The sequence below is a fragment of the Numida meleagris genome, chromosome 1 (assembly GCF_002078875.1).
Source record: "Numida meleagris isolate 19003 breed g44 Domestic line chromosome 1, NumMel1.0, whole genome shotgun sequence".
NCBI classification, from domain to species: Eukaryota; Metazoa; Chordata; class Aves; order Galliformes; family Numididae; genus Numida; species Numida meleagris.
The window spans coordinates 57,308,027-57,330,902 of NC_034409.1; the positions used below are offsets into that span (position 1 = coordinate 57,308,027).

The following is a 22,876-nucleotide window of genomic DNA, read 5'->3' on the forward strand; positions in this document are numbered from 1 at the left end:
TTTTCAGTTTAAAGCTGAGTTAGCAATGGGAACAATGCAATACACATTCTGCCTGGTGCTGTAGGTAACTGCAAGTTTAGACCATTGCTACACTCAGTGGTGCTACCTGAGACGTTACTGTCCCACATGTTGTGCTGGCACAAGCGTTTGTATAGTTACATACTGAGCCAGACCTGGACAGTGAGAGGGATGATTAGAATGGGTGAACTCCAGCATAAACCTTGTGCCTATCTCAATGGCTATAGCACTGCATGAGAAGTGAGCAGGAGGCTGAAACTATATTTATTCTTTTTCTTCTCCCATTAGACTCCCAAAGGAACCTGTTTGGAGTCAGTGAAGATTGCCATTGATACTGGTTATCGCCACATTGACGGTGCCTATGTCTACTACAATGAGCATGAAGTGGGACAAGCCATCCGGGAGAAGATTGCTGAAGGAAAGATCAAGCGAGAAGACATCTTTTACTGTGGCAAGGTTAGAAGTTACGCTCAAATTATTTACACAAAATCTGGGATTTCTGTGAATGGGCTTTCTTAAAAATGTCAGTGATCAACATCCAGTGTATTTCTAGACCCAACATTCTTTGTTTTTCTTTTCTGTTTTTACCATGAAGCCTTAGCATATTCAGCACTAGATTTGCTATAAAGCACAGCAATCACTGTTCTCAGTTTAAAGCTGAGTTAGCAATGGGAACAATGCAATACACGTTCTGCCTGGTACTGTAGGTACCTGCAAGTTTAGACCATTGCTACACTCAGTGGTGCTACCTGAGACGTTACTGTCCCACGTGTTGTGCTGGCACAAGCGTTTGTATAGTTACATACTGAGCCAGACCTGGAAAATGATCTTGCAAATGGGTTACTTTCTGTTAAAGCAATTCTCCATAAAGGTTTGTCCTGAAATTGCACAATGAAAGGGGTGGGAGCAAACACATGCATGCAAGTGTCTATGTACAGGAGAACAGCAAGTGCTTATGTTGGTACTGCTGCCAGAAAATTACTCATCAAGCTACACCCTAGTTACTGTGTCATCTGTCATTAAAGACTTCTATGATCATGAATCAACACACTAGGAGAGAAGAGGTCATCACACTTCCGCTTTAGAGCAACAAGTGTGGAATAGTGCACAACGTAGTAAATGCTTTAAAATCCCAGCTGTAAGAGCAGGTTCTCTGCTAGAAGAAATCCCATGTGTAATAAAGCATATGATAGAAGCTGCTACAGATACAATGACCAGACTGCAGGCATGAGAGAGAGCGCTTTGCACATTGCTAAAAAAAGATCAAATAACTCCCAGAAAGTCCATGGTCCCTGTCCAGTTTCTAATGGACTTTATGGCCTCAAGTTCCCCTTCCGGCAATGCTGCTTTGAACATAACAGCCTAATATTTTCCCTTTCTCCCTTCCCAAATAAGACGTAATCCACAGAAGTTACTCAACAGCCTTGGAAATAAATATGTGGTTCCTAGAGTGAAAGTTCTGACGGGATAAAAGGCCTGTTTTACTATGAGCAATTTAGTTAAGCTTTATGATCTGGGAAAATAAGCTTTAGATTGGGTAGTGTGCAGACCAAGTGGATTTTCAACAGCTATAGAGCAATTTCCAAGTAAAGCAATCTCCAGTCTGTGAAGTATGCAACTCTTCTCCTGGTTCCCTGCTCAGCACTACTGGTAACAATCACAATCTTACCATCCTGAGAAAAGCTTCAAGTCCTCAGTTTCCACCTTTATCAGCGTAATCTCTCAGTTTCTCATATGCCAATACGTTTATTTCAATCAGTTAAAATATTTTATTTCAACTGTTTTGTAGCTTCGTTACTGCAACTTACCAGTAGTATTTCAAACCAAAAAAAAACAAAATTGTACATAAAGATTAGAACTGGATAACTGCTTTCCCAACTGCTTCCCCCTTTAGGATCTCCAAAAGAGCATCTCTTGGTAAAATTTTATCATCCAAACTTAATTATTAAGTTTTTCTATGTTCAGTTGTCTGATCTGATCTAATCACCAGATATATTTACCCACTACTTAAACATTGAGCCAGCTGTGAAATTTGATCTTCTGTTTCTTGATTATGAGTTCAGTTGTTCCCTAAACTGCAGGTCCTGCTAGTATCAAGGTTGCAACTTGCAGTACCGTGGTAGTCAGTGCTTGTAGTTCCAGCCTTCCTTGTGACTGTGAGATAGGACACACGGATTTATCTTTCTGTTGTGTCCCACTTGTGCTTGACAAAATAAGGATTTAATTTTAGGTGGTCATGTTGAGTTCATTAGAGCACCTCTGTAGTCTTTAAAGTGATCAAATGCAGAAGTGGAAAATATACTGCAACAATTAAATCCATCACAGTCCAGGATTTTCACTGGTTTCATTGGACATTTTAACAGCCACTCTGAACCTCCCAGGAAGTGTGGGACTGGATGGCCTTTGTCTTATGAGCTTACACAGCTTTGTGTAGCCTATGCAATTATGCTTTGTACGAACCATAGGCAAATATCAAACCAATAGATACATCAGAGATTCATAGATAACTGACCAACATTAACTGTTGCATCTTCTGGGAAAAATGGTAATAGACCATTCTTAAAAGTAGCAGGCACAACAAAAGTTGTGTTTGTTTTCAATCTCACTGAAATCAGAAGTTCTGGAAACAAAAACACAAGATTCTGCACATGCAATTCCTTTATACAGGCCTTCCCTTAAACAAAGATGATGCCAATCAAAGGCTGCTCAATCATCAGGGACTAACAAGAACAGCCCCACTGAGTGGCAGTGTTACTGGAATAGTGAGTTGGTGCAACCATGCTGCAACTGCCAGTTGAAATCATCAGCACTTGCGCTTGGCTCTCGCTGCTGGCTGGCTGGTCAGGCACAGCAGCTCAGCATCCAGAAATTTTAGAGGTTTTCTATCAATTGCCAGCAGCTCTCTTGGCTTACACAGCAAGACCTTTTTTGGTCTCCTCTTTCATCCCAGGATATTTCTTTCATTAAAATAAAAGTAACATTTCCAGGAAATATGGTGTCCTGAAATGCTGAAGCCAGCTGGCAGCTTTGACTGCTTGAATGTCTACATGGGTTCTACTTAGGTAGATAATACAATAACTTGTACAAATCATGAAAACAGTTGTGAAACTCTTAAGTTTCCATGGCATTTGTGTACTAAGGCAATACAAATGTTTGCTATTTCTAAAGGCTGTTTCCTTAGAACCTCTGCATTTTTTAAGTGATGGATATTCACTGGCAAGAACTTAGCTCAACAGCACTGAGCTACAAAGGGCACTTGGAAAAACAGCTCCTAAGCTGTCAACATACCTTCAGTTACTGAATTTCTAAATCAACGTAACAAAACAAAATAAACATGAAGGGTATAAAGATTCACTTCCTTACCTATGTTAAGTTCAAAAGAACATCTCATTTTACTTGTAAAATGAAAATCAAAAATTGGCAACTGCTTAAACAACACCCAGACGAAAGGTTTTCAGGAAATCCAGCATAGCAGCTTAAAACTCTGAGAGCAGGACCTTGAGCCTTGTACTGTGCTAGCGCCTCAGCCCATGTAGCCAAGACTTCACCAATCATAAATTCTTCATGCCCTGCAACACGCAACAGGAATAAGACCCAGTGTGAACTTCGAGGTGCCGGTGCCTGCTTTGGTGTGTCAGCTTAGGGCAGGGAGAGATGCGCTGTTCTTGGTACAGCTAAGCTTCAAGATAACATGTCCTTGCCTTTGCTGGCACAACTAAGCAAGTAGTTTACTCTCTAGGTAAGTAATAACTAAAATACTTCAAAACTTACTCAGGCTATGTCTTGCTATCTGTAATCCTTATCTTCTGAAAATTTCAGTTCAAGTGTTTCATGTCTAAAGAATGGTTTCAATCTACAAATTTGCATGCTGTGACTGTCTGCGTTGGTGGCAGAATTGGCTAGACAATGATTATACCAACAAACATCAGTTTTTTCCAGCCAATGAAGGTGCCAAAAATCTCAACATGACCACAAATGTCAGTTTTGTGCATTGAAAAAAAAAAAACAAAACCCACAAACACAAACACCCAACCCTCTCCATCATCTCCCCCAAAAGAGATAGAATAGCTCAACTTATTCTGTGCAACCAGATGGCACTTTTAACCTTCTATTGTGTGTTAATTCCACTCTCTGTAGATTTTAGCTTCAAAGAATGGTTTACAAAGAGTTCTTGGTTACTAATTACAATGCTATGGTTCTATTCTTGCAAGAGATTTGCATCAGCAGAGCTTTGTTAGAGGTAGCACTGCAAGCTAATCAACTGAGCACACTCCATAGCAACATCAGGCCATTGCACTGGTTATGATTAAAGAGGTTGCAAAGGCTGTCCTTTAACTAGTCACACCTGCATTACGGTAACTAAACAATAATACATCTTTCAGTGAGGATAGGGGAGTAAGTTAAAACTTTGCTATGTCGGCAGTCACTCAGACTCCATGGCCACAGGAGAAAACCAAAAGATCCTCTTTGTGCCAGGTGCTTGGCAATTCAATAGCCAGCTCACATGATCTGAGCTTCAGCCTTCAAGCACAAACCTGACCACAGATTTCTTGTGGGAACAAAGTTTTCCAGTGAAAGCATATGCTTGGAAAGCTCATAAAACAAAAGGAATCTGCCTAAGTTCATTGAGCAAGAGTTTGCAATAAACACAACTCTGAATAACCTGTCTTGTAACAAGCAGGTATCTAGTGGCTTTACTGGGTCAGCACACAGACAGTTCAGGGCAAGGATTCCTGTCTTAACTTCTACAAATCCCTCTGGCAGAAGATAAGGCCCCTTGCATTTTTCTAGCAGCAGTGCAGACCATGATGTCTTTGCACTGTGTATAATGGGCCCTGTCAGAAGTACAAGAGTGTGTAGGAGGAGGGAATTGTCTGGAGGATGCTCACTGTCACTCATGACACCCCAAAAAGAGACTGTGCTTGTTTCCCCAGCTGTGGAACACCTGCCATCCACCAGAGCTGGTACGTCCCACGCTGGAGAAAACCCTGAAGATCTTGCAGCTGGACTACGTCGACCTCTACATTATTGAGCTGCCAATGGCTTTCAAGGTAAAAAGAAAAACTGCCCTTAAAAGTACATGTTTGGCTTGAACCAAGCTTTCCATCTAGCATCATTGCTGTAGCTTCCAGTCCACAGTGAAAATAGCACTTATGCAAGATGGTGTTCTATGTATACTGCCTGCATATATTTCTCTGCATTACCCACACAGAGAGGGTTTTACAGGTGTGTGAGATTCATTACTAACAGCTGTAGCATCAAGTCTCTCCACTGGAAGGATAGGGCTCGTAACTGAGGTTGAGCCCTTATTATGCTGAAGAGCTACTGTAGGTGAGGTAACACAGGTGCTGTGCAAAGTAATAAGGGGCTAGGGGCAAAGTCGGGAGGGAGAAAACGGGGCAAAAACCACCAAGCTGATGTCCCTTACACTGTCTCAAAAATAGAAAAGCCTCAGTAGCACTGAAACCAATGATCAAATCATAGCTGTGATCATAATCTGCTTAAATGTAGTGCTCCTCTCAGACAGCTTTAGTAGGTGACAGTTGGCCCCAAAGATGGGTTGTCTATCTCTTGCTTCAAATGTCTGAAAAGTTAAAGCTTCATATTCCTTCATTCTGCTGGTTCTTGGCAACTTCTCCCTGCAGCCACAAAACCTTCGATTGTGAGGGGCTCACTTCAGAGCTGTATGCCTCCCTTGCAATCAGCTCTTGTAAGTCTCCTTAACTTTCTGGTTTCACAGTCATTTGTACTTAGCTCTAAAATTTTCACCTGCACGTACATGATATAAAGGCAAATTAAGTAATACTGAAATTAGAAAATTGAGATTCGAAAAACATTTAGTGATTTTTTTAACCAATTAAGTGCTGTTTCTTAAAGAGGCTCGGGCCAGGAAATTATCTGCCTAATTGTTTCTGTGGAGGTATTAAAGTGCTAAACTGGCCATACCATTTTTATTTTTTTTTTGCAAGGAAGGTAGTTCTTCAATTATTAAAATCATATTGTACCAGAGACTCTGAACTGCCAGAAGCACGAGATAGGAAGCAATTTACCAATGGAGCAATCACCTTGGACCTGTAGTTCCTTTTTCCTCTTAAGACCTCTACAGCAGTACTGGACTTAGACATCAAAACTTTATTTATCCAGTCCCACGTATGGAATCCTTTCGGGTGCATTTTTAAAAATTTCCCACCACTTGCAATTTCCTGTTTCCCCTTTCTTGTGTTTGTATTCTCTAGTAGTTCACTCTCCCACATAGTGAAGGTCATTGTCTCACAATATAAAGATATAGACAGCTGGCTTTAAAGTAATGTACATCTGACTCCATGAGGCTTGTATCAACAAGCTGAGTTGTTAAAAGAGTAGCAGTCCCACTGATTCATTCATGCCCCCTTTGAGTGGAGATTAAAAAAGAAGTCACCTTCTGCCTGAAAAATGCACGTTTTCCTATGCCGTATGTTTCCTCTTTTTGCTACCTCCCTCAAAAATACACCCATCCCACACACGATACTTGCCTTTGATGAGGAGTGCACAGGTATAACACGCTAACAGACTCCTCCTCTGCCCTACTCTACAAAAGCTGGCACTTTTCTGTCTCCTTAAATGCCTTCTAACAAAACTACTTTCTGCTTGGAATCAGTGAAGAACTCGAGCCAAAGCTCACAGTCCCATTCTGAAGCCAGAGAAGAAAATGCCTCTGCATAGCCCAGTAGTGCAACTTCTCACAGGGACTTTGAGGTAGAAAGGAATCTATTTCCTGAGAGCACCACTCAGAGGAGGAAAGCCCCACTCTGCCAGCACTTGTAAGTGCACCAAAAATGGTTGATGTCTGGGGTGACGTTAATCACTGACCTGCTAACTTTGTCCTGAATCTCTCTTTTCTGTTTGTTCTCCGCCTTATGGGGATTCCCCATTCAGGACTTCCATCCTTCCTCCCCTTAGCCCAGCAGTGGTGCTCAGCCCCTCTTCCCTGGCAAGACAAATGTCACAGAACCATAGAATCATTAAGGCTGGAAAAGACCTCTAAGATCATCTAGTCCAACTCTTCACCTACCACCAATATTTCTCTACTAAACCATGTCCCTAAATACCACACCCACATGGTTCTTCAACACCTCCAAGGACGGTAACTCCACCACCTCCCTGGGCAGCCCATTCCAACGCATCACCTCTCTGTCTGAGAAGTTTTTCCTAATATCCAACCTTAACCTCCACTGGCACAACTTAAGGCCATTACCTCTCATTCTGTTACCTGAGAGAAGAGGCGAATGTCCACTTCTCCACAACCTCCTTTCACATCATTGTGAGAGAGTGATAAGTTTTCCTCGAGCCTCCTCTTCTCCAGACTGAACAATCCCAGTTCTCTCAGCTGCTCCTCATAAGACTTGTGCTCCAGACCCCTCACCAGCTTTGTTGCCCATCTCTGGGTACACTCCAGCAGTCACAGGCCTTCTCCAGGTCACCACAGGCCCTCTCCCTCAGGAGCTCATATCCACTGGGGGATTTTCCAAATGCCTCTAGTCAGATGGTTAGTAAGCAGATGCCCATGCACTAAACGATTTCAAGATCCCTCCCAACTAAATTATTCTGTCATCTATCAGAAAAGGAGATATTTTAGCCTCAAACCAAACAAGCTCATTCTAAGTATCTTTTTGTGATTTTAAAGTAATAAATCAAAACAGATTAATAGCCTTGCTACTTGACTTTTACGGCCTTCTGTTTAAGCAGTAGGCATTTACAAGCTGTTAGATTGCCTTCTTGAGAAAGTGCATGTGTCAATGAATATTTTGTGAAGGCAACGGGACATGCGGACCTGTCTCCCTGCATCTGTGTTGGTGAGGAAATCATTATCATGGGAACAGGCTTTTCCTCTCAGTGGTTACTGAGTGCTGTGCTTTAAATATGCAAATTGTCTGGTAGCTTTTGGAGTGCCCTCAGACTTTGAACACTATGCGAGCAGTGGATAGCAGCCGTGACTGTGCAGTATTGTTTGTTTCAATGCTCACATAACAACATGGTAGGAAGCCACCTTGTATTTAGTCTAAGTTGCGTGGCTGTCTCCAAGACAACTGCAAGAGAAGATGAGCATTTGTGCCAATGACTGGTGATGTGTAGTCCATAAGAACCCAAGGTGAGAAATGTGCCAAACTACTGAGAGACTTCAAAGACTTAGAAACCACCATCCTGTTACCTTCAAAGCTCTGTCAGCACTTTATCCCTCCTTATCCATCTGCTGTCAGTTCTGTCATTCAGGGACCTGCTTGCATAAAAAAACATAGCTTGACAGAGGAAGTACTGCCTGGAGACTACTGAGCAGAGACCTTGTGCAGGTCCCTGGAAGCAGAAGCAAGGATTTATCCCTATGGAAATCCAGAGAAGCTGGCACCAAAAGCTCAGTCAAAATAAGTCTGTCTTCAAGCTACATTCATCCCAAGTTTGTTAGCTTTTTAGACCACAAGGGCTAGAAATAGAGAAAAACAGTGCATGTATGAACTAGTGTAATTGCTGACTACTATATATAATGTAATATTGACTACTATAAAAAAAAAAGTAACATTGAACAGAATTTAATGGATTAAAACAGAGTAAAAATTCAGAGCCATTCCCAGAACTCCAAGAAATCCATGCGCTGTGCCTGTGTGCCCTGAGCTCACAGTCTTTGAATAGCTTGCTGGGATATCATGGGGATAAATGGTTTGTTCCAAAATACAGCAGTGTGGTTTCATAAAGAAAATCTCTCCATTTCAAATTACAATGACAAATAGTTTTCCTTCTGGTAGAAACACGTGTCCAGTAACCACCTGCCTCTTTCTAGGCAAGTTTTTTCCAGCAAGACACAGCAACAAAGGCAATAAGTCATCTTCAGGGAATTCACTGAAGAAAGCCAGCACATTTGAAGGAGACAGGCTTGTGATTGTAACTTGGTGCCTGCAATCTGAGGCTGTGTTTTCCCTAGGCTCACTTTTCCCATGAAATGCCTTGAATTTGAACTCAAGAACCTACTTGTTCACAAGAAATTATCATTTCAACATCTTGTGTCCAGTCTTTTGAAATGTAGCTGTTTGCAGTCAGACCAAACCTCAAACATCACTGAAGGACTTTTTTGAAAAAAAGTGAAATTACAATCAGACAAAAGGGAAGGTGGTGTTAATGCATTGCCTGCAATATAAATTGCAGGAAATAAAAGAAAGCTCATGAGATGTCAGCTCATAACTAATCCCTGAGGTCTTGTTTGTGGGGCACAGAGACAGGAAGAGTTCCCAGTGGCTCAAGAAATGCAGACAATGCACTTAAAAGATTTGCAGCATGTACAATAGCTGTGCATTTAGATTGTTATAATAGTAAATAAAATAGTAAAATGGTAAATCTTGGAAATGACCACGCTAGCTGGGGCTGGACTGAGATGGTACTCTTCTCAGATGCCTAGGACACAAACAGGATCAGAGGAAGGCTGGGGAGAAAGGAGGGATAGAAAGAAGGGGAGAGGAATACAGACTGGCACTCTAACTCAGCTCTTTGGAAGCACATTAGTTCTTTGTTTGCTATACTGTAAGGGTCAAAAGTTTATTGAAAAATAAGGCCATCCTGGAGTTCCTAAGTATGCACTCATGTGACAGTTCAGAAGTAATTCCAAGGACTGTCTCACAGTGGAGGATGTGGTAAGCCCAGCATGAATGACCTGTTGAACTTTGGGTGTTTCAGAAAGCTTTTGAGTGTACTTATTTTTGTATGTTTGCTGGTAGAAAGACTGGAAAAAAAAATCTTTGCTCTGAGGAAGTGAAAGTTTTTCTTTTTTCCTCTCCCCCCCCACTTTTTTTTTTTTTCAAATAAATCTATTTTTACTTTTCAGCCTGGAGATGCAATCTACCCAAGAGATGAAAATGGAAAATTTATCTACCATGAGACAAATTTATGTGCCACTTGGGAGGTAAGCAAACACAATATACATATATGCTTAAAAAACAACAACAACAAAAACACATCCTCATTCTCAGTTTTATATGTGGCCTTCATAAACGGAGCTGAGACATACTGAATGGATCAAGTTCTACTAGCTTCACGGATAAATTTGACTCCTGTTTCTAGAGATGTTGCTTCTTGCCATCACTTAATTATTTTTATAACAGAAGGAAACTTTGTTATCTGATGTCTATACTCCTCCTTTCAGATAGTGCACATTTGCTAGTTGATACATCTGTAGTTTTTTTTTCCACTGCCTCCTCTTTCTATCAGACCCTTACAGCAGCAGAAAGTTGAAGCCCTGAAGGAATAAGTGAGTGGATCTTCCTCAAAAAAGGAAGCTTTTTTCCTTCAAGATAAACCAGAATTTTCCCTAAAGCTCGTCATTTAATAATAATAGTAATAATAATAATAACAAAAGAAGTTGCCATCAGAATAAGTTCACTCCCTTGTAAATTTAGTTTACATGAGAATGTAAAAATATTCTGCTAAAAAAGCCTGGAGGAAAATAGCATTTCCTCAAAAGACTGCATCCTAAATTTGTTTGTGAGGTGCGTTAGTTAAGATGTCACATACGTCCTTAAGACGACTACCACTTGGTCTCTGGCGAGGCAGAAAGCAAGACTGGCGATTTCTTCATGTTTCTGCCTTTTGAAGCCTTGAATAGTCTTTAATTCATAGCCAAAGATGTTCAGCATTCCTTCTGCATCAAGTGAGCTGCAACAGCATTGCTAATTCAGCACAGTTCACATCAAGAGAGTCAACATGGGCTGTGCCATATTCCACTTTGGCTTGCACTGTCCAGAGCTGGATAGTCACACCCCAGTCAAGCTCTACTTGCAATCTGGTAGATGAAGATAGAGAATGGATGAAATCCTGAGCAAAAGTTCAGAGTGGAAGAGAGCCCAAGGGCTTTTCTGGCAGCAAAGACATCCAGGCAGAGTCTCATGGGGCTCAGGACTCCCATATTAGCTGTTTATTTCCCCATCTGGGGCTGATGTAATTCATTTGTCTTTTTCACAACTTGTTGCTCAAAACAACAGCTGTCCGAACTCTTGAAGCTGGTGCTTTATTGCAAAGGATATATTGTAGAAAGTCTCTCTTTTCAGCTAAAAGACTGAGAGAAGTCTAGGTAGTGGTGACTGCCTGCAAATAATAGCATCAACCTAAATAAACCTGGCTAAACTCAATCCAGACAATTTCACTCTTTCACTATGTTTCCAGCAAGAAAAAAAATGGCTCCAGATGACTGCATTTGCTGACTTGTCACTGAGTGATACAAAGCATATGGGGCCAACTAGAGGTCTTCAAATACCTGGTGCCTCTTACCTCCCTGCTTTCAGCTCCTCTGAGACAGCAAGGAATAACAAAACCTGCAGGAGGGGCAACCAGCTCCACAGCGAGGTCTGTGCTGCCTTGAACAATCCCTAAATCATCTGTGAGCAGCTTCTGGGAGCAAAGGGGAAGACTGCAGGAAAGGAGCCTCTTCCCTCCTAACAGCTTAGCAGATGAAGTTTAATGAAGAAGCATGTGTTCATATCCAGCATTCATAAAGCTTTCTCAGCTATTAGGATTTGTTTGAGATACAGAACATCTAGAATTCCCTTCTCTCACCTTTTACTCCTACTTTGTATTCTACTGAGGCTTTCTGTCATGCTTTTGTGACGTGCCTTCCTAAGTGTTCAGCTGACTTCACTGGATAGACTTCGTATTAAAAACTTCCACATAATTAAAAACATTACACAAACTGATCAGAGAAGGAATATATTTTGTTCACTCTCCCTTCTCTAGCTTTGAAACAGTACTAAAAACAGAGTGTAATAAGCAAAACTCTTTGAAAACATAGATACTTAACTGTCAGACATCTCAAATTAACCTGTCTGCTTTCCAGACAAATTCTACCTTCATGGGAGTGGGTCTACATGAGAACAAAGTATAAAACATTGGGATAGCACTGGCCTTCATGATAACAGAGCTGCTAGCTCTGCTGCTGCAAGGGTTTTCTGCAGTTTCAAGAATGGACTGGCTTTCACTCCTCCAAAACACACACTTCAAGGAATTAAGCCAATGTTTGAGACTCTACTAATCTTTGCTGTCTTTGCAGGCTATGGAAGCATGTAAAGACGCAGGCTTGGCAAAGTCTATTGGAGTATCCAATTTCAACCGCAGGCAGCTGGAGATGATCCTGAACAAGCCAGGACTTAAGCACAAGCCTGTCAGCAACCAGGTATGACCTCAAGCCAAGGGCAGTGCCTGCTGCGGTACCACTGCCCAGTAGGAAAGATAGAGGCAACACGAGGCCTAAGCTGCCATATGCAGAATGGCTTGTGATGCTTTGCCACAGCTGCTGGCCTCTATATATTCACACTTTCTGGCTTGAAAATACTACTCATCCTACCTAAGCTAAAGATAAACCCTGAAGGTACAAGAACAACCACTCTTCTCAGTTCCTGTTCCAGAACTATAAAATGCATGCTTCTGTGTCAAGCTCCATAGCCAGATTAAATCTCTGCTATGTAACTTACTTTGTATCCAGAAAGTTCCCAAGACAAGCCATTAGGGGCTAACCAGTCCTCAGTGAAGCCATGTTTACCTCAGCTGACACCAAACTTAAACAACCCTAAATATCAGAGATCCTGGGTCACTCTAAGCTTCCCGAGTTTAACAGCCATTAGATGCAACTCCTAAATGTCCTGTACTTTCTCTCTTCTGCCTTTCCTGTAAGTGTTTCAGTAAGAGTTGGAGAAACACAAATTAAAAGTGAAAAAACAATAAAGCAAACAACTGGAGCTGAACAAGCCTATGAAGATGACAGGTGATATCTGAGTTAATCACAGTAGCAGGGCTCAGAGCTGGACGGAGGTGGCAGTGACCCATCCAAATGCTCAATACCTTTGGCAAGCATTTGGCAGCTCACTGTAATTTCTAGAAGTCACCGGGAAACTCATCAGCTGGCACAGATGAGCATCCATGTTAACAATATCAGAGAAGAGGTCAGACACCAGCTGGGACCAACTTCCTATCCCTAGTGCATGGCCTCACGGGCTGGAATTGGCACAGGGCAGAGTAGCCTGAAAGAGGAGGAAATTCCAGCACCCTTCATTGGTACTAATGATCCCAGTGGCTGCAAAACATAGTTGCTGCTCACTGAGTGCCCCTAGGACTACACTGGGCATTTCTGCTGCTTCATGGGGTAAAGAAAAATGGCAAAATATTAAACCCAGATTAAGGCAGCTAGCCGGAAAGCATATATGTGCCAGCCAGCTCCAGACTTCTTTCAAACAAAGGTTTCTCTGTCACCTTGTAAATATCCCTTTCCCAGAGACTGAGAGCACTGCCAGAAAATCCCTTCCTGCAAGGGAATTAGGGACAGTATTTGCAATATGAGAGGGCAGAGCTCATAACAAGATAATGCCCATTGTGGAAATATCTCACCTTTTGCATATACCTGCTCACCTTTCTATACGGGACAGCGTCTGCCAACACTTACCCTAAAAATGGCATCAGATTAGTCATCCTGAATGTAAAAGACAGAGAAACAATGATCTGGCCCATATGAGATGGGTTGCCTTCTCAGCCTACATCTCTAGTCAGTCTTCCTCACCTCTACCTCCCCACTTATTGCTACCTTTCCATTGGGACCAATACAAATGTCCTATGGCCAAATTATAAGTATAGGTTTTGCTGCCCACCAAAAAAAAAATCCATCACCCAGCAGTATTCCATTAGAACTGTAATCAAATTTCCCTGTTTATTAACTTACATATATCCTTTCCTGAAAGCCAAGAAATCATCTTTAATCTGTAGCACTTACAAATACCGGTACATCATCTGCTTCTGTATCGGGTAATATTGATTAAACGTTCTTTCTGTGTTACTCTTGCAGGTTGAATGCCATCCCTATTTCACCCAACCCAAACTCTTAGAATTTTGCAGGCAACACGACATTGTTATTGTTGGGTACAGCCCATTGGGAACCTCAAGGGATGAAACATGGTAAGTGCTCGCGTCATTCTCAAATAGAAGGGCCATTCTCCAGGAAAGAAATAAGAAGTCTCCACTGATGGATCTGTGTGAAATGCCTTTTCAGAGTAGTTTTGAACTTGAGTGTCTAAATATTACAGTTGTGAATGTAAACTTGTAACATTCCTGCTGCATGTTGTCATCAAAAGAGACAAGTGCCTGTATGGGAGGTCTCCTTAGGACTCCTCTGCCAGAAGGAGACTGTGGAAGTCTCTACTGAGGAAGCAGAAAATAAGTCTATGTTAGGACATGACATAGGAAGTTGCCTTTGACAGTCCTCCATGGTTAGTGTCAAAGCTTCTGTCCCATCCATCAGAGTATTGTCCAAAGGTGCAATATTCTGCCCATGAATGAGTAGATGCCCGTATGTTTTAACATTAAAAATAGGGAGACTACCTTTTTCCTCAATTCTCTTCCAGGGTAAATGTGTCCTCCCCTCCTTTACTGAAGGATCCTGTGCTGAATGCCATTGGCAAAAAGTACAATAAGACAGCTGCACAGGTTGCTTTGCGTTTCAGCATCCAGCGAGGAGTGGTGGTCATCCCAAAAAGCTTCAATCCACAACGCATCAGAGAGAATTTTCAGGTGAATTTGCACTCTAATGATACAGAAATTAATCCATTTACACTGACTTGCAGCTATGAAAGGCAGTTTTCCCATTTCTTTCCACAGACGCAAAGCTAGACCAATGTCAATTTGATTCTTTTAGTCACCATCAATTAATAGCACTATAGTATGACAATAATAGAGCAGCACAGGGAAAGAATTTTGGTACCCCCTACTGCACTGAATAGCAAAAGTGAGACAAAGTCATTTGGTAGGTCCATAGCCCAAGAACTGCTGGCTGGAGGTGTTCAAGGATCACTGGCCTGTTCTGACCCATCTTCAGCTATGGGGTAGCACTATAGGGGAAGGGAAGGTGCTGTATACCGGCATGCCAAAAAGGCTCATAACCACACCACCTGAAAACAACTGGCTTGACCACTGTCCATCCACCCCAATAAGCTGAAGTATTTTTTCCTGTGTCCCTTGCAGCACTCTACCTACACTGCTATCCACTTTACCTGGCAATGTATTACTTTCAAAGCTAATGGCCCAGTACATGCCAAACTAGCTTTCTCTTCTTGGAAAAGTGAATAAGTTCAGTCACATTTGATTACACATGTCCTCAAGATGCCCTTATAAATGCAAGCAGGTACAGATTTGGGAAGAAGAAAGGGGAGGATTTTTTCTGGACTTCTTAAATCTGGAACATACTGATGTTGCCTGTGACAAGAAATTCTAACTTATTCCCAACATTTCCTTCCAATAGATCTTTGATTTCTCCCTCACTGACAAAGAGATGAAAGAAATTGAAGCCCTGAACAAAAATGTTCGTTACGTGGAACTTTTAATGTAAGTCCAGGATGAGTCCTACATTCTCACCAAATATTCCTGTTTTTTGAGAATATTTAAGAACAATTCCTATTAATATTAATGTTTGTATGAACTACCTTATATTAAGATAGAACTTGGAAGTAGGAGCTCTTTAATGCAGTCTGAATATGCCTCAGACCATTCACAGAAATAAGTGTGTGACACTTGCTGACAGCTCAGATTTCAAATGCCCACCTAGAAGATGACTGTTGCTGGCTATACCATCTCTACAACAACTCCTTAATCACTATAGGTTGCAATAGGTGTCTCAGCCAGTCACAAGCTGTAGTATTTTCCTTGTCTAACCACCAGCGTGAATACCAGCTCTGACATTCAAATAGGAGCATTTTCTTGTCTTTCCCCTCCTTCCCACTTTCTCTCTCGGTGCTCAGCAAGCATTCAAGTGCTCAAGTATTATTGCTTATGAATTGTAGCCCTACCGTTTCCAGAGACAGTTTATCCTACAGTGATACACAGAATAATAATTAAAAGCAATACTATTAAAAAAATACACAGTACAGGGCTAGTTTAAGAAGAGCTTTGCTCCTTCTCCCTTAATAGCTTCCCAGGACACCACTGGCCTTCTTGGCCACAAGACCACACTACTGGCTCATGGTCAACCTGCTGCCCATCAGGACACCCAGGTCATTCTCCACAGAGATCCTTTCAAGCAGATCAGCTCCAAACTGCACTGATGCAGGTGGTTATCACTCCCCAGGTGGAGGACTCTACAATTGCCCTTTTGGAACTTCATAAGGATCCTCTGCCCAACCCTCCAGCCTGTCCAGGTCTCGCTGAATGGCAGTGCAGTCTTCTGGTGTGTCAGCTACTCCTTCCAGCTGCATATCATCAGCAAACCTGCTGAGTGTGCATTCTGTCCCTTTATCCAGGTCACTGATGAAGATGTTAAACAAGATGGGACCCAGTACTGACCCCTGGGGAACACCATTAGCTACAGGCCTCCAACTAAACTCTGCGCCACTGATCACAAACCTCTGAGCTCTGCCAGTCAGCCCTCTGAGCTCTGCCAGTCAGCCAGTTCTCAATCCATCTCACTGTTCACTCATCTATCCCATACTTCCTAAGCTTACCCACAAGGATGTTATGGAAGACAGTGTCAAAAACTCTGGTAAAGTCAAGGTACACAACACCCACTGCTCTCCCCTCATCTACCTAGCTGGTCACAACATCATAGAAAGCTACCAGATCGGTTAAGCATGATTTCCCCTTGGAAAATCCATGATAACTACTACTGACAACCTTCTTTTCTTCCACTTGCTTGGAGATGACAGTCCAGAATAAGTTGTTCTATCACCTTCCCAGGGACAGAGGTGAAGCTGACTCTCCTGTAGTTTCCCAGCTCCTCCTCCTTGCCCTTTTTGAAGGCTGGAGTTACCTTGACTTTCCTCCAGTCTTCAGGCACCTCTCCTGTACTCATGTTGAGTTCTATCCTCTTGTTTGAAAAGCAGAAAGACATGAAGCTTGTTTGACTGCTAGACCACTACCTAATTCATTTCTTGCTGCTTGTGATCTAAATTTTAAAATCCAAAAGTAGTTTATCTTCACCTGAAGGTTGCACTACCTAGAAGGCTCAGGCTGACCCAACATTTCTTCTGGAGAAAAAGGCCATTTGTTTTACCTTGAGCTTAAGAGTATCTACAATTTATGGCCTAACTATCCTTTCCCCTTTTCAGGGCACTCAGTGTGTAGCCAAATGCTAAAGGGATTCATTTCTATGTATTTCTCTTGTTACCTTGGGTTATCTGCATCTTGCTAAACTGTAGTGTGCTCAAGCACTAATAATAATGAAAAGCAGGACAGCAGCATCAATAGCTCTCTAAAATGTTGACCGTTGCTCAAAAGATACGGGAAATGTTGCAAAGGAACAAATAAACCACTTACTGTGATAAATATGATAGAAAAGAGTAACAAAGTTAAAAGCAAATAGAGTTCATCTTTCACATACAAGCAACGCAATGTGCTCTGAAGCTTTAGTTTCTTAAAACTTAAATTAGCCTTCCATTAATTAGCAGCACTTAGTTCCAAAAAGCTTCTCACAAATGGCCTAGCAGATTCTTATGTGAGTTTTGGTATTGGAAATTGTTATAACTCAACGTGGCCTTGTAAAACCAAACATAATTTATTCTTTGTTAGTGAGAATATACATTGAAAGTAACCCTGGGGCAAAAAGAGCCTTTTCCAGAAGCAAAATTAAAGGAGGCAAATGTCCATAGGGAGAGAACTTTCAAGGCCACTAATCCAAATCTAATAAATGAGATGTTTTGCTTTATTAGACTAAATATGGTCACAGGAGGCTGCTGAGGACAAGGAAAGCAGCATGTAGGGGACAGACACTGGCAACTCTGTTTTTCACAGAACTGCCATGTTTGGGGAAAATGTTAGAATACAGTCCAGCTTCAATTTAAAAAAAATAACTTATTGGAAAAGTAACTTTGCTATGTAAGGAGCAATGAAACCTATATCTGCCCACTAGTATGTTCTTGCACTAAAGCATCTGGAATTGACACTGCAACAGGTGACTTAGCAGCCTAGAGAGATGTCTTATTTTATACAGAAACAGGTATTTGAGAATGCCAAATCACCATACAGAAAGATTTCCAGTTAGCTAGCTTTGTGGAAAGCCCTCCACTGTTGCAATGCAAACTCCATTGAACGGAAGAATACAACTTTCCTGTGGCTCTTCCCATTATCAGCTACTGAGTGCAAATCTTTTGTTCTGAGGGTGTGAGTAAGCCCACTGGAATGGGATATTACGCTACTTGGCATGAGTTAGCAAGTTAAACATCTGAGCAGAAAAATAGATGTATTTTTTTTTTCGCAAAAATATGAGTAGTCCAGAAAAATCTCAGTCTGAAATGGCTTCTAAAATCTAAAGGTATTATTCTGGCAAGTTTTACATTAATCTATCTGCTGAATGTCTTTTGTGCTCCCAGTCTCTGCTATAGAGATTCTTCCTTACCAGTTATTCCGAGCTACCTTATCTCCTTTGAGTGAATCATTTTGGTACACAAGAGGACTCTGATGTTTGAACATACATGATCTGATTAGAAAGCACGCTCCATAGATTGAAACTAGATACTATGACAGTGGTGGCTGAGAGATTGTCAAATTATGCTGAAACCAAAACATGACATAGTGGTTTTTTTGAGCCATCTCAATCTGTTAATGTGTAAACAATTCAGCTTGGCTGAATATCAGAATGAAATGTTTTGACACAACCAATTCAAAATGCTTGATGTCTTCCAGTCTGTTAACTTCAATATTGTGAAATGCATCCTTCCCAAATTGGAACGATTCACGTATGGGATAAATGCCAGCATTGGTTGTGATCTGTTGTAAGGCAAGGCAACCAGCTGCCATGGTGCACCTGAGAGAGTTCTTCAGAAATTCTAGGTTTTGCTACTGGAAAATGTTCGTCAAGCCAGGGCTTGTGGTTTAGCACCGTCTTCTAAAATCAGTAAAAATAAAAAACATTAAAACCCACACTTCCTCACTCAACTACCTCTCTCTTAAGTTGGCCGTTAATGGACAACCAGTGTTATTTTTCATCTGCACTTTACCCTCAAAATTTGCCTCTTGCCTTTTATAATGTCCCTGGACCATCTTCCCTGAGAATGCAGCATTTAAGATAGAGCCTGAACTGCCTCTATTTTTGCTACATGCAGCCATGAATATCCCCCTTTCTTTCCTGTAAGGAGTAATCCCAAAGCTTCTTTGTACACTCTCTGTTAACGGTGCTATTAATCTGGCAGCACACCTGCACCTTAGCTGAACTAGTGGGTTTTGAGGAACAGGGACAGCCAGGCTTAGTCTGGATATGGCAAGGAAACGACCAACCAGACTTACATCTTAAATGTGATCTACAGACCTGAAAAACAGCACTTTGCTATCCCCTCCTTAAATGCACAGGTTTACTGTCAGCTCTGCACAGAAGATTATTCAGGGCAGACAGCATCAGAATCAGCAGAATGGTCTTCCACTAAGGCTTCCTCTCTTCAGTGAAGAGCTTTGCTAGGCACAGTATGAATACATCAGTGATGTGATATCCCAGAAGCTCACTTGTTCAATCTGACTTCTCCACAGGTGGCGTGACCATCCAGAGTATCCCTTCAATGATGAATACTGAAAACAAAGTGTCCAGGCAGGTTCCTAATCCAACATCATCGGACTGGGCTGAAAGAGACCCAATGTTTGGTGCTTCCTTTTTCTGGGAGACTGTTCAAATCAGCATTAAAACCATGAAAGCTATCTCTTGTTGTCTTATCAGTTGGTTATTTATACTGAAGAGCAAATGTGCGTAAGCTGGTGAGTCTAGGTTCTTGGCCTAAGAGGCTTTAACACCACGAACACTGAAGTTGTAAAGCTGACAACAAATAAAACTGAACATCTCTCTTGATAGCAAACTTACTCATTCAAACCAAACAGACTTCATTCAAGAACACATCTCCATCAAATCTGAAACAAAGTTCTCTGCTTCCAGTGGATGTAAAGCAGCATCATATTGTTTCACAGCTCAAGTGAAAGTTAGAAGTAGGGAGCTAATTGGATTTCAAGTTCATGTACATGTAAATATAGATATCCATTAATGCATGGAGTGAAGCATATTTTACCCTGACCAGAGTATTTGCTGACACTCCATTTAAGTAGTTCAGGCCCAAACACATGATAAGCATTTCCCCTCTACCTCAGCTGAGGGGCCTCAGTGGATCACAGACCAGTCTGTGGTTCTATGTTTGAGCTGCTATGCAAGAACGGTATTGCATAGTATGCTGCATATGCATTTCATAGCCATCCTGGACCTAGCACTATTGTAAATAGTCTGCAAGAGCCTTGTCTCCTTAAGATAAAAATCCCTGAACCTTTTTTCCTGCTTTGGAGTTCTTACAGTCTTTAGTATTAGCTTCTAGGCAAGAAAATTCTGAATGGGTAAACTAAGTTTTAAATGAAGAGAAAGTTGTCTCTGTTAAATACCACTTTTGACCATGCTTTGAGGTTGCAGAGAACTGGCAGGTCCAGGAAGGAGGCAGAGATAAGACAGAAGTAATTAGGCTGAAGCCTAGACATTTCCTTTTATCTTGTCCTCAGCTGTCTGTAACACAAGGACGAAAGCATGGACACCACCATGAAGAATACTAACTCCCACAGCATGGATTTCTCTTTCAGAACAGTTGTTTGCTAACCTAGTTCCCAGAAAGAACAGGCAACTCTTCCAGATGGATCTGGTGCCAGGCCAGCCCAGCAAGCTCAGTAGGCACCTCTAGAGAAGCCAGGCCCTCACAAGGTGATAGCCTTTACGTATCATTTACAGATCCATGTATAAAGCTGTGACAACGAAGGCATATTCTGTATGCTTGAGGTTACCCAAGGGCAATTCCCATTTTATTCCATTACATACTTAGGCCATGGAGAGCAGGAGGATAGATGTGAGGAGGAGAAGGAAAAGACATGTTCGGAGTCTTCTGGTGCTACATCACACCCAAGGTCAGGTGGAGCTCTGAGGGCAGAACCACCATCACAGCCCAGCTTTGCCACTCACAAGAGGTGAGGGCCTGGCCAAAATCCAAGTAAAAAAAAAAAATGTAGAGTGCCAAAGTGGGGGGGAGGAACACAATCACCACAATGCCTAACATGTTACTTCACAAGCACAGGGCTCAAATAGAACTAACAGGGCTCAGCTACTGAACAGTAGCACTGTACAAATTTTTGCACTGTAAATTGACCAGGTGCAGATCTCTGGCCACAGCCAACATTCAGGCTGGCTTTGACAAAGGTCTTGTTTTGTATACTGCAACTGTCAGCTAATGCCCAGCTTAAATGTTCATACTGTGTTCTTCTCAGCTATCTGCCCTTTCAGACATCCTCTCCCAAAAGTTACGCATGGCCCTATGTTCTAATAGACCTCCTTCATGTGACCTTGTAAATGTGAGTAAAAACAATGATACATTGAAGTCTCTCTAACAGGAAATGCCCTACAGTCAAGTCATCAATCTGTACTGAATGAACAGGGAGGATGGAGTGTGAGAGCTTGTCTGCCACAAGCAATGCCAGCAAATCCCTTTGCCCGCTGCTTCCACTGCCTCTATTTTAATAGGGCTCTCCTCCGCATTGTCTAGTTTGAATCCAATGACAAATACTCAGCTTCTTCCCAGGGGCACATGCTCCCACAGTCATCTCCATCAGTTATGAAACTGCTTCTGACGTCTAGCCTAGTTTTCCCCTTCGCTTTGCTCAGTTTCAGACCATTGCTCCCCATTGTTCTCCATCTTACTCTACAAATAAAAGGAGGGAAAATCAAAGGAGGGAAAATAAACAAGCCTGCAGATGGGGGCTTGGGAAACATATTCCACCAGTAGCTGCACAAAGAAACAGAAAAAAAAACAGGCCCCAGCCCCACATCCTATCTGCTCCCATCTGGCAAGTTGAGGCATATTGAGCACACTGGCTGGTGTGAACCGCATCACTCTCTGCCCAGTTCCAACCAGAAAGCCAAGCACAGGGGGCTCAAGCCCCTGCTGCTCTAATAGCAATTGCACACGGCAAGAGTAGATACAAACTTATACTGGGAAAACTCACTTGCTGTTACCGTAAGTAATCTGAGTAGTTAGTGACTCTTCCTGTAGCTGCAAAATGAAATAAAATCCAGGCCAAAGATGACTAAAACAATACATACTTCATAAAGCTAGAGGAAAGCATGAAGGTGGAGAAGACAGTGACATGCTGGAATAAGATTCAAAATGCTCATTCCACTTGTGACCTAAACAGAAAACATTTGCCTTTTAGGGTGGAGCAATCAGTATACAGTTGGGTACTAATGCAGGTTTTTTGGTAACTGAGTCTCAGCAGTGCCGTATTTCAGCCCTTCCCAACATCCTACTACCCTGGAGCAAAAACCCCAACTTATAAAGGGCTTTGAGAGTGCAAAACCAGAAGAGTTCCTTTTAATTTTTCAGTGCCAGACAGACTCCTCAGGGAACCTTAACTCAACATGCATGAGCAATAGTCACAACAGGACAACACATTGCAAATAAAATGCAAAGCAGAACCAAATGGCAAAAGAAAAAAAAAAAAAGAAGAGGCAAAGAAAGAGGTGGAAATAAAAACACACATGTGTACACACATGCAGCACAGAGGGGCACCACTCAAAGCTTCTCAGTTTCTGCTCTGTAGACTGAGAAACTACCTGGATGGAGGCCTCAGAACAGTGCAAAATCACTGAATATAGCAAAGGCAAAATGCTGCTTTGGGACATATCTGCACTCAACTACAAATGACACGAGAGCTCACAATGACCTAGAACAAGTTTCAGAATAGCTTTGTACATAACAACTAGGCAGCTCTGCTAGTGCAGGGTGCTTAGGACACTGGTTAGGATCCTGCTAAAATTTAAGCGCATGAAAATCAGGAGTCACTCTGCTGACTCAAGGCTCACACCAGCACAGGG

General features: G+C 42.0%; 1 protein-coding gene across 1 annotated transcript in view; it reads left to right on the forward strand.

Annotated features, from left to right (window-relative positions):
• Positions 1-19,683, forward strand: part of AKR1D1 (aldo-keto reductase family 1 member D1) — a 34,845-nt gene extending 15,162 nt beyond the window's left edge. Inside the window, exons 2-9 of the mRNA XM_021388061.1 lie at positions 307-474; positions 4,953-5,069; positions 9,866-9,943; positions 12,080-12,202; positions 13,862-13,971; positions 14,418-14,583; positions 15,311-15,393; positions 19,519-19,683. Of these exons, the coding sequence (XP_021243736.1) occupies positions 307-474; positions 4,953-5,069; positions 9,866-9,943; positions 12,080-12,202; positions 13,862-13,971; positions 14,418-14,583; positions 15,311-15,393; positions 19,519-19,561 (888 nt within the window). The 3' untranslated portion in view covers positions 19,562-19,683. The remainder of the gene's footprint in view (positions 1-306; positions 475-4,952; positions 5,070-9,865; positions 9,944-12,079; positions 12,203-13,861; positions 13,972-14,417; positions 14,584-15,310; positions 15,394-19,518) is intronic.